The sequence below is a fragment of the Bombus bifarius genome, unplaced genomic scaffold (genome assembly GCF_011952205.1).
Source record: "Bombus bifarius isolate JDL3187 unplaced genomic scaffold, Bbif_JDL3187 scf7180000007996, whole genome shotgun sequence".
Classification (NCBI taxonomy): Eukaryota; Metazoa; Arthropoda; class Insecta; order Hymenoptera; family Apidae; genus Bombus; species Bombus bifarius.
In genome coordinates, this window is record NW_022884376.1 from 1487047 (window position 1) to 1505268 (window position 18222).

The following is an 18222-nucleotide window of genomic DNA, read 5'->3' on the forward strand; positions in this document are numbered from 1 at the left end:
CGGAATAACTATGTTACGTGCATTAATGTACGCGACAATCGGGTCGATCAAATCATTTTATATAGTATACTTACTGTTCTATAAGAAGCGAAAAGTCATATTAAAGTCATATTCGATTTGATCTTGAGTAGCTAGGTATACGCTGTATATTCGTGAAGCAACAGTTTTACGACAGAGAAAAGCACCGGTATAATCGAGGCGACTGTTCAATCACCTTTCATCAGGAAGGAAATCTGTGGATGGGTGTCGATGTTCTAGATTGAGACGCATCTGTTTAATTACCGTCATCGGGTTAACAATTACACGGCAGACCTAGATTGACGAGAAACGGCGTTAATTACGCGAACAATGTCGATCTCGCCCGCGTCTGTCGAACGACGAGGGAATCTTGCCAAATCGGTTATTACATATTTCCACTGTGGACGATCTAATCTTTCGACTAAGCGACACAATCCGTGCAACCAAAAAGGTAAAAACAAAAAAAGTAGAAGGAACGAAGCAAACGAAAAGGAATTTTATTTCAGGATGAAAATAATAATTATCGATCGATTACTCACCGACAGAGTCTCCGTTTTTCTTGCCGGTATTGTTTTTGTTCTTCTTATTCTTTGGATAGATATTGCCGATTTTGCTCTGTCCACAACCCATCCTGCTTTGTTGCTGCCAGCGATCACACTTCAACTACACTTCTCACTGACTCTAAATACTTTCCTTTTCTAATTGTTCGTTGCGCGCCGTCAATAATATTCTCGATAAATTGATAAGAGTCCCGTTAGATAAATAAAGAACGAACGAACATTTCTTCCTTCGAGTTAAACATCTTTCTAACGTTAATTCTCTTCGTAGAACAAAAAAAATAGGTACAACGATACGGTTTGCGTACTTGTTCTTTTACCGAATCGCACACAACACTTTATCCGCGAATACTTCTATTAGGCAGCGAAAGAGTTTTATTACATGTGTACATATATATATATATATATTATATATATTCTGTTTCTACACGCATGTATATATATATTCCGACATATTTCCAATATGTATAATAGTCGAAAATTCGCGTAATGAGACGCGTACGCCACTTTGTATATACGTTCGTCAGAAATTTCTTAAAGCTCTTATAGATGGTGTGACAAGCTGTCTGTGTGTACAACGTGTAGATAGGTATGTATGTACAACAATTACGTGAGATCCCGAGAGATATGTATGTGTAGCGCGACAAACGAAAACAGATTCCTATAGAACGCGATATGCGGATCTCCTTTTTCTCTTTGAATAATGAATCAACGTGTGTTCAGTCTTTTCGTGAGACAAACGCTAACGTTGGACCAGTGATCACCAGTAAATTCGTATTGTCCTCCTTCTCCTTCTTCTTCTTCTTCTTCTTCTTCTTCTTTGAACAAATCCACCGGAATCTGATGCATAGATAGATCGGTTTGAATTCCTCGGTTGATTATTGATTATTAAATTCAGTCTTTTTTGCACAACGTCGATCGGCAGATGGCAGAAAAGGAAAAGCAGTCTTTCAGAAGTAATACTCTCACCGGCGATATTAATGGGGAAATGCGTTCCCGTTATTCGATTGAATGCATAGAGAAAAAGAAGGGAAGCTTTACTAAACAGCTCGGGGCCTATCCGCCCTGGAGCCCTCGACCTTGTCGTCTCTGGCTACCTGAGCCGAGGCACCCAATCCATTTTGCATTTCCTATTCGCTCTACCACCCCATCATTCGCAATCTATCATCTATCCCATGTCCAAAGCTGCCAGCCGTACATTCTTTCGTTCTGTCGCTCTGCACATTCGTTCGCTCGTTTGTCTCCTTGTTATTCTCGACGACGTACTCGTTAGGCAGAGAAAAACGTGTCGGATAACTTTATCGATTCACCGAATTCGATCCGTCGATCAACCAAGCTCTCTTCTCCATTGTAAAATCGAGCTACACGAGAGAAAACTTCTTACTCTTTCTATTCTTTTCCACCCTCGTGCGGTCGAAGGCGACCGCAAGAAACACAGGGATGATAGTTGGACGATGCGTGGTTTAAGAGCGTGGTTGGCACATGTGTTTCGGTTACAAGGACAAACTGGCAAGGTCTTGAAGCAACGCTGCTTATGGGCAACGGCTGTTCCAGTTTTTCCAGCGGCCAATGTCGTTCGTTGGATCACCACGCAACCGCATTCAGGTAAAATAAAATAATTGTCGTAGAAGGCAGAAGATACAGGTGTGGAATAATTAAAGACAGAGACACGATGCTGCTTTGTACAAGGGACGAAGCTGACTGAAGCAGAACCAGAGAAGGAACGAGGTAAATTCGTTCGATCCCCTCGGTCTTCTCCCTCCGTCTCCTTCAGAGGTGAACGTCTTATGACCTGTTACTACGATTTACTTATTGAATTCGGGCCTGGAAAGAAACAAAACAACACACTCGTTAGAACATTACTATTTCGACGAGGAAACGTATATTAGAAACGTAATTATACCAGTAATTATTCCCATTTAATGCGTTTACAGATAAGCAGCTTAATTACCAGTTAAAAGAGGAAAATGGAAAAAAAGCGAATACTATACATTCAACGTTAGTTCGGAAAGAAAAACATAATCGAACAATTATTCTTTCTTTTTTTATGCCAGATTCGATACATTTTTAGGTTTGATACTAAATATAGGTTAAATGTACTTTAAATATCAATAGATTTATAAACAATTGAGCATTTATAAGGGCAATCATTTTTTACGTAATACGGGACGCGCTGACGAATTATAAAAGTCGAACGATCGATATTAACTTTGGCACGATATCTGTTGTGCTTCAACTTTCGACGGGCGCACACACGCGCCTTTAAGAATGAAACGCCACACGAAAAAGCCGCAACTGCGAAATTTGTGCATCACCGCGATAATGTTGCAAAGATGATCTACACCACACGTAGAACCGAATCGCGCGACACCATTTTTCCCATTTTTACCATTTTTTCCCAAGAAGTACAATCTTCTTTCCAGCATCGTTTTATCACTCTGAATGGTATCGATATGTTTGTTGTTATTAGATATATCGATAATGCGTGATTATTTCGACCAGATGACCGTTCCAAAACAAAACATCGAAATATCGAGATTCAAACGTTAAAGAGAAAGTAACAATACGATGTTTCAACGACTACATGTTTCGTGGCAATTACAAGATGAAAGCGCGTTTAATGCATATCGATATTCGAATCAACACTCGATATTCCACGGCATAAAATTTATGCGCGACGATTGCTTTTCCATTTCTCGGCCAATGTCGTTTCCTTCGATTCTCCTCTTAAACACAATTCACTAGTTATATATTAGGTTAAGTAAAAAGTTCTGAGCGTTTTTCGCTAGATGTCTTTAGTGAGCCATATCTCACGATGTGCACATCGCATCGAGTCATAGTATACACCGATTTCAAGGTGATATTACGCATCAAAAAGGTTCTTTGTCAGTTTTGTGTTCGGTGAAGCCAGTTGTGTGTTACAGCGTTCGAAAATGGAGATAAAAAAAGAGAAAATTCGATACATTCTTCAGTACCACTACGACCAAGGTGAAAAGGCGGAGCAGGCGGCCAAAAAAATTTGTGCTGTTTATGGACCCAGTACAGTATCGAATGCAACAGCAAAGCGGTGGTTCCAACGATTCCGTTCTGGTAATATGGACGTCGAAGATGAGGCACGCTCTGGTAGGCCAATCGTCGAAAATGTGGATAAAATCATGGAAATCGTCGAGTCGGACCGGCATGTGAGCACTTATTCCATTGCCCAGGAACTGAAGATTAGCCAGAAAACCGTTTGGAACCATTTGCATAAGGCTGGTCTCAAGAAGAAGCTCGACGTATGGGTGCCACATGAATTGACGCAAAAGAACCTTTTGGACCGAATTGATGCCTGCGATTCTTTGTTGAGACGTAACGAAATCGACCCATTTTTGAAGCGGATGGTGACTGGCGATGAAAAATGGGTCACATACGAGAACAACAGCCGAAAAAGATCGTGGTCCAATCGCGGTGGGCCGGCCCAAACGATCGCCAAGCGTGGATTAACGGCCAAGAAGGTTTTATTGTGTGTTTGGTGGGATTGGAAGGGAATCATCCATTATGAGCTGCTCCCATCGGGGCAAACACTTAATTCGGACCTCTATTGTCAACAACTGACCAGACTGAAGCAGGCGATCGACCAGAAGCGGCCAGAATTGGCCAATAGGAAAGGTGTTGTGTTCCATCAAGACAACGCCAGGCCGCACACATCTTTAACGACGCGTCAGAAGCTCCGAGAGCTTGGCTGGGAGGTTCTATCGCATCCGCCGTACAGTCCAGACCTGGCACCAAGCGATTATCACCTTTTTAAGTTTTTGCAAAATTTTCTTGATGGTACAAAACTGGCCTCAAGAGAGGCTTGTGAAAATGAGCTGGTCAAGTTTTTTACCAATAGGGACGAGGACTTCTTCAACCGCGGAATTATGAAATTGCCTTCAAAATGGACAAAAGTAATCGAACAAAACGGCGCATATTTAATCTAAATCGAATAATCTTGACTATGTTAATTTCATCGTCGAAATAAAGCGAAAAAGCGCTCAGAACTTTTTACTTCACCTAATATTATATTAGTCAGATTTCCTTTTTTGGTAAATAGCGTTCTGAAACGTGTATCCACGCGTAACAACTGTACAATTAATCGAAATCTGTGTTATTGTAATTATATCGGTGTATAGCCAACCCTTATCAATCTCTTCGCGATAACATTTTTCTTCTAATTCAATAAGTTACTCATATTATGTAGTGTATGGCGAAAAGCAAAAGATACTTAAAAGCACAATAAATTGTAACGATGTTCGCTCGGACATTCTGTCAAAGTTTAAATGTTTCGTGGCGATAACCGATTTTCCATTCGATTTTATCCATTCAGCACAGAAATGTAGCACGCTTTTCGAACTTTCAGCCACGAATTTAATATAGTTAAAAGACACAACAGCTAGCAGATTTACAGGGAACAAGTGACTCCGATCGGTCAAACACGCGATACTATTTTTGCCTAATACATCGCGTTGAAATATCATACAAGAAATATGAGAGGCGAGCGCTGTCCCTGAGTGATCCACGTCTACTTTCGACTATTGTCACACGCGACACTGAAACAGCGCGGCATAGAAAAACACAGGGGCCGTTTCTTCGAGGCAAATATCCACGTAATGTCGTTCCCCTTTGGAGCGACCGCCCGAAATTCGATTTGAAGTCAACTAACCTCGTTTCACGCAACAAACCGACCGACCTCGACGTCCACCTGTTCACGATGATCGTACATAAATGAGACTCTTCACCTATTCTATGACTCGTACCTATGTATATGTACACGAATATAATTTGCGTACCAATTTACGACGATAAGACTTAAAGAACAAACACAGACACTCGCAGTACGAAGTTCCAGCATCGACTACAGCCGGTCGAGGCGCCAGCTGGATTTGCGCATGCGCGCTCCCTCCGTCTATCTCACGTACGCTTTAGACACAACGAGTACTCGTGCATCAGCGTAGTGGGTTCTAACCTCTACGTACAGGCGTTCTCGTTTGTACGCGCACTCACCAACACGCTAGAACCTTTTGCTGCATATACGAAACACATATATACTCGTTCTATACACTGATCGTATCTCTTTGTAGGGGTGCGTTCGCTTACACGGGCTCTAGATCATTCTCGACATAAGATTATCTTTATGAAAAGCGAATTACAATATTGTTTGTCATCGTAAATTTTAGTTGGAAGTGAACGCAATGCAATGCGCATAACAAGTAAATATGATAAGCAGTACCTATACGAGTAACGCAAGATAGTTAATCTGGCATTTGTAGATTTGTGGGGTAAAGGGAGGAGAAGCGGAGAACCTCATAGAGGATTACTAGAGATCCACGATGTGATGACCTTCCGACAGGGATTCTTGGTTTCCGTGATTGCATTTATAAGCTACCATCGCCATTATGGTACACGTGTACTCACCGGATTAAGTCATGTTTACGTATTCTAAGACTGTCGTTCGAAGAGCGAAATGACTATGCCATCAAATTAAATAATTTCGAATTATTTACGTACATGATCCAATATTGTACACCTATTCCGCGAAGTTATACGCAAATATTGAGTTTCTGCAAAACATATAAACGTGTACTACTTTACAGCGAATACTTCGCTTAAGTTCGCTATAACGATACACAGATAGAAAGGAAACAGCTTGTTCGTACTTACTCGATTTTATTTGAAACAGTTACCGAGAAAAGAATAATTTTCAATGGGTTCGAATAAATTCGCAATTCTTCGAGCGAAATATGTCCACAACACCTTTGTGCCCGATGCTAATGAATTTCACAGTCATTTAAATTTAACGCGATATTTGATTCAAATGCAATTACATGGTACTTACGTATATTGCCTTTCAAAGATCACAGTGTACTCTACACTACATAGAAAAGCATATCTAGGGCAGTGGTACTCATTGGTTTCTTTCGAGTGATCCTTGAATTAAAATATTGCATTTTGATTCGATCAATGACATTTATCTTTTATTTATATAATGCTCACTGATACTACATCTAATTTCGAAGACGACAATTATCCGATCAAATTTTTAGTAATCTCAATTGTTTATCGAGGTAATATCGTTAACACGGATCAGTGAGTACATCTACTCACCATATCAAGAAGCATATGATTCTAAACGAAACAAATAACACGTCCGATCGACTCCCGATATAACTCGTGTAATACAAATTAAAGTGAATTGTACATTAATTGAAATGCTCGATCGTACAAAATTATCACTCGTAAACGTTGTATTCAATATATTCTGATTAAGGATACATGAGACAGTACTGATACGATGAAGTGTCGTTATTGCGTCGCTTCCCGAGTCCCATCCAAGAAGCAATGATAAAGATTGCAAATGGTTTTTTGTATCCACAAACACGTACAAGTTTTATCAATAGCATATTACTTTCAACGTCAATATACTAGGCTAGTCGATAAAATATATCGAAACTCCGTTAGAAGAACAACGAAACTTATTACATGAAGAATCAACTTTTTATTTTTGCTTCTTTTCTTTTTTTTTTTTCATTTTTTTGCCATCTTCTTCGGTTGAATACAATGATCAATCGATCGTCACGATCGATCGCATTAAGTATCTCGAATCTCAGCCACGCTATCTCGTTACAAGACATACATTTCACTCGATAGCAGCTTCAGCATAATATGACGAAAACGAAGCCGAAATCCTATTACAATACGTGCCATGCGACGTCTGTCAATCAAACGAAAAATCTGCCATCCGATCGTTTTTTCGTGTCAAACCCGATTGAGATTCGTAGTAGAATTCGAAGAGGGCAAAATGTTCGATAATTCACTTATGCATAACACAGTTAACAATGCCGATATACAAGACATATTTCTGAAAGTGGAGAAGTTCCACTTTGTTCAAAACCTAACCTCGTCGATCTTTTGGATCAATCAAAATCAGAAATTTCATTGACGTGTTAAAGTTAACTCTAAGAAGATTCGTAGATCAAGAGCTGTTTCATTTCTTTTCTTTAACGTTCTTTTTCGTTCCGTTCTTTGCAAACGCTAGATAATTTAAATTAGATCGTTCATTTTGAACGTTTTTAAGCCAGTTTCGCTTATCGCTTTCGTCACCTCCGATTTGATTCTACGCTTCGAAGAGCCAACTCCCGTTAATTTTAAAATGTACATAACGTAATATGTTTCTCGGTGTTCAGGTCGACACAAAAACACATTCGATAATCTGCAACCGCATACAAACCCTTCTACATGTACGATATACATTAAAGCAATATACAGAGGAATGTCTTCCGAGAAAATAATATTCTAAAATTTGATAGTGACATACAGGAAGATTGATTAAGGAGGACGCAGAGCGCGAGGGACGCAAATTCTACTGTTTGCTTTCTCTTGTCTTTGTATTCATCATCTGTTCACGTGTGTTACACATTACACATATCTAAATAAACACTTTTTATTCATACTATCTTACTAGTCTTCGCAATAAATTAAAGTGTAAAAACTAAAATTAAAGAAAAAAAGAGAGTATTTTACATCATTGGTTAAATATTAGCACACTTCGTCAAGACCTAATTCAAGTTATATCGTATCACAAGAACAAAATGGTTTAAAGTGTAAAACGCAAGTAAAAAATGCAGGAATAGGTTTTTTACTTCTATATATTATACAGCCTAACCATTGTACATCGTAGAGGATCTATTCGTATCACTCGAAGGTTTTATCATATCTAGAAAATTGCACTATAAAAGATCTCGGAAAGCCATTTAAAAAGAGCTATCCCCCGCACCTTGCACGACATCCTCCTCTTTTACATATCTCTTTTTTTTTTCATTTAATAATATTTTTGTAACATCATTAATTATGTTTCGCGGTTCGCTATTTCCCTGTTACGAGAAAGCGTCATTAACAATGACAAGTGCGTTCCTTTATTCCGGTGAACGTGTTCATCGGTAATTTTCGTTCCGTCCTCATCGTCGTTTTTACATACATTCTCTCTTTTTCTCGCTCTCTTGCACACTTGAACACGTTTTCTCTTTTCCTATGATTCACATATTCACTGTTCCTCGCAATCATGCACTCTCGACAAAATGTTAAAATCCAGCACTTATTTATTAGTATTTTTCCTCTTTTTCTTTTTTTTTTTGTTGCTTTTTAATTGCATTTCATCACACTTGGATTATACATAAATAAATAAATAGTAAATCGGGATACCACGTGCTTTAGAAACAAGATATCACTTGTTTTAACTAGTGAAATTTCGAAGATTTCCTCTTAGGCCTTTTATATGTTTCGGAAACATGTCACGGTTTGACGAGTGTCGCATCGATGTTAAATTTTAGGATACGCCCGCGAATCAATGATGCAAAATGTTACGTAGTCGGTATGGTTTATCATCGATCGCGTAAGCGTGCTTCAGACGCCCATCGAATAAAGTTTCACTAATTTCTCTTTTTCGCTACTGCGCGTTCCCCCAAAATTATACGATACGCAAGTCGAAAAGTTCACTCTATTATTTTCTTTTTCGCTGTATACCTCTGTATACTCGCAATCCGCATATACGTTTCCCCTATATGATTATTTACTGTTGATCGGGCCGTTATCTGAAACACGTTTGGTCATAACAAAAGTTTCGGTTACCTCGTAAAACTGAAAGTCTTTAATGCTATGTAACAAATACTTTACGAATTCATCACTTCGAAGTGAAGTTCGCGCCCCTTCCTGCATTATGAGCCTCAAATACAGTGAAAAAAAACTTACAAAAGAAAAAGAGTAATAGTAAAAATGAATAAATATTAAAATGCAAGGAACAACAGTCGACTACAAAGTTAGGAAAAAGAAATGGAAGTTAGTCGATAACTTGTTCAATCTATGTTGCAACACGATATTACTTCCTCTTTTTACCGTCGATGAGTGTAAATGATCCTTTAGGCCTTGATTCGTAACGATGCTCCAAATCAAGCCAAAACAAATGACTCGCGAGAATGATTTATTATAGTCTATAATATCGATGAAGTCTTAAAGTAAAGGCCAAGTATACATATCACTTTTTATTTGACTTTCAATTTGATTTGTCATTTTTTTCATGTTCTTTTTTTTTTTAATACAGTACAACCTTTTGGTATCGTTGGACCAAAAGAATCTTTTTCGTAGAAAAAAAATTTACTGCGTACAAAAAATCAGTCAAATATGATTATTATTATAGAAAACAATTACTACAAAAAAAGAGGTAATCGTTGTAAAATATCTATTACTACAGGATATCTAGTTAATCTGTATTTAGAGTGTCTACATTTCGCTCTTTTTAAAAAACAATATGCGCAAATTTCCGATAATTTCAACGAAACTTATGTACATACTAACATTAAACTATAAATTATAAGTTATATGAAAAGGAACAATTCTTATGTGAGCATGTTGAAGACAATACATGAAGGAAGTAGGTACAAAAATCACTTCGGCGTTTGCAAAAATACTTCACAGCAAATGACGGCCCACGTAGATTTAAATGCCGTTACTTCTATTACTTACTTAATTTTTACATCCTTCATAAGGATTCCACGAAAGTACAGACCTCTACACCAACACGCGTACACGTGCGCTCGTTCGTACGTGTATACACTTGTTTACAAATACGCGTTTATGCACGCGAACAATAACTCGTTAAATAAATGTCCTTTTTTCATAGATACTTGGTAAGTATGTAAAGATAAAAGCTACATATGCGTTCTTGCCATGAAATACATCGGATACGTCAATTAATAAGATGAATTTTTGTGTCCTTATATTTTTTTTCCTTTTTATATTAGTTGAATTAAGTATTGTATAATCACATTCTACATCGAGCGAACAGTTGCAACACAGTCAAAGTGTAGTTATAAAGAATCGCGTAGATTGTTCATAGCTAAGTTTATTACGATTTCGTTTCCATTTTTTTTTTTTTTGAATATTTTTAATTTTATGCAAATTGCATCAGACTCGTTACTTCGGGTAATACTTTTATATGTTCCCACCGGAAGGATAAAAGGAAAATGCTCCAAACTGAAAATTCACTGGAGTTTTTGGCGAAGCACAAGTGTATACAAAATCATCTGATTGTAGCTGCGTCCTATTTAAGTTTGGTTCAGATGCTGATCTCGTTATTTTAGGTAATCCTCGTGAAAGACTTTCTAAATTAGCTAAAATTTGACGAAATATTGGTCTATCCTCCCTAGAAAATTTGATGCAATCTTCTGTCAGTCTCTTCAGTGCCTTGGGAGTATCTGAACGCAATTTATTTAAATCCGGACGTAAATTTCCACGTCCAACCATAAATAATATCTGATCCTTGTTATTAACATGCGAATATGGTAATTGACCGGATAGTAATTCAAATAAAACAACGCCAAATGCGTAAACGTCAGATTGAAAACTGTATGGATTTTCTTCTTGCATTCTTATGACTTCTGGTGCCATCCAGAGGATAGATCCGGTTGGTTGATGGAATTGTTGAGAACCGGACCATCTAGTTTTTGCTGTGGCCAAGCCAAAATCTCCAATTTTTACAGTAAGATCGTCGTGCAGAAATATATTGTTACTCTTTAAATCTCTGTGAATGATATTTTTTGCATGTAGATAATCCATGCCCTGTGCAGTTTGTCTTCCAATTTCTATCAGTGTGAATAAATCAAACTTTGTCTCGAATACATGTAAATGTTTATACAGAGAAGAACCTTCGCACCATTGGGTAACAATAGCCAGTTGTGGTTTGCTAACGCATCCCATGAACAAAAGGATATTTACATGCCGTGTCTTACGTAAAACTGCAACTTCATTTTTAAATGCTTGTAACTGAGCAGCAGTAGGTATTTTGACATTAAGCGTCTTTACAGCTACAGGACCATGCCAATGAGCTTTGTATACTGTTCCAAAAGAACCTGATCCAATTCGAGCTCCAATTAAGATTTCATCAGCTGGAATTTCCCAATCCTCTATAGATTCTCTAGGTGCTAAAAGATTTTTGGATGATTCATCGGCTGATCTTGCTCTTGGTCTTTTCGGCCTTAAAGTACTAGTAGGACTAGCCTGTGTTGACTGACTATGTTTCGTTGGGCTACTACCTGGCGATACTGCACTTTGCATGATACCAATGGGACGACCTAAACTCTGAGATCTACTGTATTCGTCTGAGTTAGCAGATTCTCCGCTTGGTTTTACCATATTGAAACAAACATTAGGCGCAGAGCTGGAACGATCTTGCTGTCCCAAAGAACGAGGATGCCTCTGGCTTCTCGATGGAGCCAAAGACGGGGACATGCTTCTACTTAATCCATATCCTGAAGGAAGTTGCAATATCCCAGCGGTACTTTCAAGGTTATGTGCTAGTAATGCTTGGTAATAAGCATCCTGCATACGTACTTGGTGACACAAAGCAGGTACACCACCAGCACATCTTTGATGAAATCGATAATTGCATGTTCTACAGTAAAAGCCTTGAAAAAGGAGTTTTCTACAACATTCACAAAATGCTAGTGAGAAGAAAGTCTTGCGCACAAAGTTATGAGAAATGGAAGTAGTTATTGGAAACTTATCCAAAATTTCCACAGATATTTCGTCGCAGTCAAGCAACGAGATGTCTGTATCCCAAGAAGTAAGATATTTCGAGTTGTCTGTACCCAAAATATATACAACGCACATTTCCGTGGTCAAATTCCTTAATTTCATCGCTTTGGCAAGTGCATCTCTTAACGAAAGTCCTTCACGAACCTGTACACTTGTACGCTGTTGATTAGGTAAATATGCCCTGAGCAGAGACTTCATTGGAGTTCTTTGACCTCTTGATGCAGATGTATTAGCATCACGAGATTCACTCTCTGACGTGGAAGCACTACCAGATACTCGACCAGCGTTCAACAATTCATTGAGCTTCTGTTCCTTAGATTCTAAATCATGCAACTTGCTAGTTAACTCTTGATATTCATTTAAATATATCGATGGTGGATGTTGGAATCCAGCAAACCGATTGTTTAGAGCGTCAATGTTTTGTCGAGTGACGTGTATCACATTTTGTATATTTCTCAACTCATACCTCAACGGATCTGTATCCAAATAACCGTCCTCAGAATCGCTCAGTTCTCCCGATTCCGGGCCGCTACCTCGTGAAGAGGACATAGCTAACTGTACAGAGTGTAGCTTTTTCCTCTGTCGGCGATGACGGGAAGATACAGTCGAGGACGACGAGGACGAGGAGGACGGCGACGTAGCTGTCGTCGCTGAACGTATCGCCTCGCACCTACGACACGAAAACTCCGTGTACGCGTTCGCACGGACCGCCGTGTAATACCTCTGCTCGCCGATCACGGCCATCTTCTTGCTCCGTCGGGCAGCATCCTGAGCCGCTGCTGCTGCACTTCGGAACACCTTGGTAGCTTTACTTTGCTACCGGTTACCGCCGAATTTTTCTCTAGTTCAAGCTTTCACCACGCCGCCGTCGCCTCACCTCTCACCGCACGACGACACACGACGACGCGTCCTCTCACGCACCTCTCTTTTTCTTTTTCTTCTTCTTTCCTCTATATACCTCTCTCCTACCTCCTTCTTTCTTCTTATGTCCGCCAAATCGAACCTACTTTCCGATGCGCGTCTCCAAACCACGCTGTCTTTCCTGACTTTTCGGCCATTGAATTTCTACTATTACGTCGCGCAACAGTTTTCCGTGTTCCGCACAAAATGCGGTCCGAACCCCGAAATCGGGTACAAAATTCTTTCGTTTCGACCTCCTGCGCAATCCCCCTTCTGCTTCTTCTCTGGAGCCCTTGCGAAAGAAAACTGGCACAAGCGTTACAGGACCGTGAGCAGAGGCGCGGGGCTATGTTTCTTGAAGCGCCGGTGCTGCCAGTCTCTTTGCGTACAACCTTCCGCCCCCTCCCACTCATTTTCTTCCTCTTCCTCTATTTAAATTCTACCTGTTTACTTGCACAATACGTTTTCAATGTTTTCGCAATAAATATTACTTTCTTCTTTTTCTCCTTTAGATCTTCAACAGTTTTATGTCATACTATTTCGTAGTTCAAATAGTATAGAAATTTGTTTAATCTCAGACGTTTCAGCAAAGAAATTTATTATTGAAATATCGGAATAGAACTTTGCGATAAAATAGAATTTTGTTAATTATTTTAAGATCGACATGTTACACCGCATTGTTTTCAGCTTAAATAATAGTGATACATATTTGTATGATTTCCTTTGCGAATTTAAATAATTTTTATTACAACATTTGACAGCTTTATCAGTATGATTTTATCTGACCATCGCATTACAATAGATCTATTTTGTTTTTCACTATTTAAAGCAAAATACCCATAGATCGCCTTACACTCTCTCTGAGAAATAACCATTTGGAACAGGTCTATAATTCAAGTTCAATTTTTCTGTAAACATAGCTACTCGCGTTGCGTTTCTGACGTCACTGCAGACTTGCGTTGACGTCAGCAGCATATGGTACGGTTACCTAGGTAACAGAGGTCCATCCTAATTGGTTCAATGCTTGCGTACATACTTACTGTGCGCATATCTACTAATAGCAAATAGTTGAAAAAGTATTCAAAATATATCAGAATGACTTGCGAATCAGCAAAATCAATGTCTTTCAGTATCTTCTACTTATTCATTTACGCTACAAGGTTACTTATATTGATCAAGTCATTGGTCTTTTATAATCTACATTTGTAGTTAATCTGTTCGACTTTGTACTAGTTGTTTTCTAATGAAAAAACGAAAATGGTAGCCGGCAAAGTGGCCTTTGTAACAGGTGTGCATCAAAAAAAAAAAAGAAAAGATACAGAGAAAGAAGAAAAAAATTAGAGAAAGCTTATAGTGTATATGAAAATAGAATTTACTTCAATTACAGGTGCTGGTAGCGGTATAGGTAGAGAAGTATGCCGTATTTTGGCGAGGCAAGGAGCTAAGGTTATTGCTACAGATCGGAACTTAAAAAGCGCTGAAGATACCATTACTTCTTTAAATGGTTTGAATGTTAAACATTATTTTTTCCAATTATCTATTTAAGACAAAATTATTAAAGTTCTACGCAATTTTTAGATTCCAATCATTTGGCATTAAATGTTGAAGTGTCAAACGAACAAAGTATTCAAGAAGCGTTTAAAAATGCAATAAGTAAATATTCAACTGCACCCACTATTATAGTTAATTCTGCAGGAATCACACGTGATCAGTTCATTTTAAAACTCACAAGTGAGGATTTTGCTAAAGTACTTGATGTGAATTTAAAAGGAACATTTTACATAATTCAAACAGCAGTAAAAGAAATGATTAATGCTAACGTGAGTACAAATGGTTCGATCGTTAACGTAAGCTCTATCATTGGAAAAATTGGAAACATGGGTCAAGCTAATTATGCAGCATCAAAAGCTGGAGTAATAGCTCTTACACAAACTGCTTCTTTAGAATTTGGACAGTACGTATAAGGAGTACTTATAGTATATGTACAGTATTTTGTTCAATGATTTTATAATATTATCAGGCATATATTTTTATTATAGATTTGGAATTCGTGTTAATACAGTGTTGCCAGGTTTTATAGAAACCCCTATGACAAAAACTGTACCTGATAATGTAAAGCAGTTATTTATAAAAAAAATACCTCTTCATAGAATGGGGAAACCAGAAGAAGTGGCAGAAGTAATTGCATTTTTAACATCTTCCAAAAGTTCCTATGTTAATGGTACTTCTATCGAAGTTACAGGAGGGATGCATTAAATTTATATAAACTTCTTTAAATATACAGATTTTTGTAATTTTTATAACTCATTTGATAATTGCAAATTTTACAAACGTTAGGTTAAAATAAATATTTTCAATTAGTATTTATTTTTTCTTCTTCCCTTTAAGTTTCTTTGCATGTCTATGAGCTTTATAATGCAATTTTCTCTTCTCATCAATGATTTCTTTATATTTACGTTTATTGAACTTAGAAAATTCAGCATCAGCCATAAGTTCATCGACAATTGTCTTCTTACGTTCTTTCTTAGTAACACGACCGGAGTAGTAATCCAAATGCGAATCCATAACTTTACCAATTTGAAAGTACCTTGGTATTGTTTTAAGATCATTCTTTTTATAGAAATGTTTCGGATCCAACGCTGATCTCATTCTTATAACTTGAAGATCATGTCTGGCTTCTGGTGTCAGTTCAGGAGCAGGCATATTAAACCAATTTTCGCCTTTAGTTTTAGCACGCTCTTTGCGTCTTCTAGCTTTTAATAATCTATCACTTAGCATATAAGGAGGTACAGCATGTAGCTGTTCAAAACCAGGTGTTATGACACTTTTTTTAAGTATCTGATCTATCGACGTCAATTCTTTTGTCAGTTGGGTTACATCTGGAGCAGGAGTTGCTCTATGAATCCATCTTTTTGAGGATACTGTTTTGTTTGACCAACCCATATCTTTTTCAAACTCCTCCAGATCGATATCCTTAGTTGGGTTGCGAACCACTTTCTGTATTGGAATCTCATCTTGGATTAAATCTTCCTCTATGTCAAAAAATTTGACCGATTCTGTACCTGATAAATCAATGTACGTAAAAGCATATTATTATTGTTATAAATTCTTAATCTCTAAAAATAATATGATACAGTATAGATTTAATTACCGTTATTTTCAAATTCTAAGTCGTCCTCATCGCTGTCTACTAAACGATCTTTTGTCACTAAATCTGCTTGGCCTTCCGTATCAATTATTATATCCATTATTAAAATTATTTGTTTCTAAAAGTGAATTAGAAAATTAACTGTTTGCTTTCTCGATATATCTTACGTGAGTCACGTGTGCCTGATACGTTCTGCGGTTTACTTCAAACCGTAGAAATGACTTCTTTAAACAACTTTAAATATAAAAAATATCTTAAACAGACTTAAAAAGATTTGTTATATAAGTAACAATATAATCTTTTTAAACATTGAAACAACCACAAACTCGGAAACGAAATAATTAATAACAGACATTTATGCTAAATGCGTTACCTTCAGCACTTGGCCGCGTGGTGCAGCACTAACCCGAAAACAATTAGAACCATAAGTGTGAGCACTCTCATTTTCTCTCTGGTATTACATATTATCACACTCTAGGTCGATAATTTTCGTAATATAGAAAATATGTAATACACTTGAAAGTTATGTAAACTTGACAAAAATTATTATCCTAGAGAGATTCGTAAATATCTGTTTTCCTTCTAGGCTTGTTGATTGTATTAAAGATATATATATATATATATATATATATATATATATATATATATATATATATATATATATATATATATATATATATACATACTAACTGAGTTACCGAACGGGCACAGTCACTTCATTTCTGAATATACCGTTAGGTGTCGCCTCTTTTAAGTGTTTAAGTACATACTTTCCTTTCCACTTCCTCTTTACTTTTCCCCTCTTGGATTTGTTAATCCCAAGTAAGTATTTATTTCTTTCCCACTTTTTATTCCTTTCTACCCCTTTCACTTCTTCCCTCGCTTTGACGAAGACAAAATTTGGCGATACGATTTTAGCTACTACTATTTATGCGTAAAAAACATTAATAATGTTTTACAGGTGATATTATTCTTCGCTTGTTCGCTATACCAACTTATATTCTTCCACTTTTTATCAGCTTTCTCTTTCTACGGTGCCCTTACTCCGAATTCGAATCCACTTATTAAGATAATAGAAAAAAAAGGCTAAGAAATAACTCTAATCTTAATTTGGCATCTAATTACTAATTACCACTACAAATAATTCAATTCTTTATTAATATTAGATACACTATTCACGATCATGAAATAAAACGATATACTACGATACGATTCTTCCCGTCCCTATCGTGTGGAAGGCTGATTAATGAATCTACGGAAGAGTTTTTGTGGGATTACCTGGAACAGGAAAAAATAGGAGAGATTAGGAGGCTAACGTTGCTGCTGACGTCTCTGATCTTTATCTCATGCGGGAGTTGCAACAGGTATGACCGCCTCAAAGACGTCCGCTCCTAAATAATGATTGTAAAAGTAATTCTAGCTAAGCAGCGGCTCGACAAGGCACAACATACCATTCTCAATTTGAAGTAAAGGCCAAAATACAACGCTACGCTTAATGTATATATCTCAAAATCTAGAAAGACGGCCATGACTACTTCCTGAATAGATAGCGTATTATTACAGCTACAACTTCATCGGCTTCGCCAAATATAGTATCGCAGAATTGTGTTGCGTTAATTTTTTGATATTTTAGCTGAAAGATATTTTACTTTAGTACATGGTGCTTGTCACATTAATCACGAAACATAAACGATATATTAAATGCAGCATAGTTTAAATAGCTATATTAATTGCCTATAAGGACGTATAGGTATATTTCGTTCGAAGCTACAGATTCTGTAATAACGAAAGTACGATGACCGCTGAAGAGAAATCCGTTTAAAAAGGAAGGTCAATCACTGGAAGGCCAACTTTGAACCTTCGACGAAGCGACGAATCTAAATTTTTCTTTCAATATTCGAAGATCGTCGAAAATCGTCGAAAATAGTCGACAGAAACTTGTTCCTTTCTCGTAAGAAATGGATGAGACGAAATTCGATTTGCTTCGACCAGTTT

The 18222-nt window shown here is 37.5% G+C and overlaps 4 protein-coding genes across 4 annotated transcripts in view; 1 reads left to right on the top strand and 3 right to left on the bottom strand.

The window, feature by feature from the left end:
* Positions 1-836, bottom strand: part of LOC117205911 — a 33981-nt gene extending 33145 nt beyond the window's left edge. Inside the window, exon 1 of the mRNA XM_033444751.1 lies at positions 558-836. Within this exon, the coding sequence (XP_033300642.1) occupies positions 558-648 (91 nt within the window). The 5' untranslated portion in view covers positions 649-836. The remainder of the gene's footprint in view (positions 1-557) is intronic.
* Positions 837-7107: 6271 nt separating this feature from the next.
* Positions 7108-13480, bottom strand: LOC117205908 (raf homolog serine/threonine-protein kinase Raf). The gene is made up of 2 exons (XM_033444744.1): positions 12901-13480; positions 7108-12849 (listed from the first exon to the last, which is right to left on the bottom strand). The coding sequence occupies exons 1-2, from the start codon at positions 12921-12923 to the stop codon at positions 10578-10580; spliced, it is 2295 nt and encodes a 764-aa protein (XP_033300635.1). The 5' UTR covers positions 12924-13480; the 3' UTR covers positions 7108-10577.
* Positions 13481-14106: 626 nt separating this feature from the next.
* Positions 14107-15351, top strand: LOC117205913 (estradiol 17-beta-dehydrogenase 8). Its single transcript, XM_033444755.1, has 4 exons — positions 14107-14367; positions 14467-14583; positions 14658-15033; positions 15119-15351. Exons 1-4 carry the CDS (start codon positions 14337-14339, stop codon positions 15333-15335), a joined length of 741 nt encoding a protein of 246 aa, XP_033300646.1. The 5' UTR covers positions 14107-14336; the 3' UTR covers positions 15336-15351.
* A 76-nt stretch (positions 15352-15427) lies between these two features.
* Positions 15428-16720, bottom strand: LOC117205912 (deoxynucleotidyltransferase terminal-interacting protein 2). The gene is made up of 3 exons (XM_033444754.1): positions 16601-16720; positions 16231-16345; positions 15428-16141 (listed from the first exon to the last, which is right to left on the bottom strand). Exons 2-3 carry the CDS (start codon positions 16325-16327, stop codon positions 15444-15446), a joined length of 795 nt encoding a protein of 264 aa, XP_033300645.1. The 5' UTR covers positions 16328-16345; positions 16601-16720; the 3' UTR covers positions 15428-15443.
* Positions 16721-18222: the final 1502 nt, after the last annotated feature.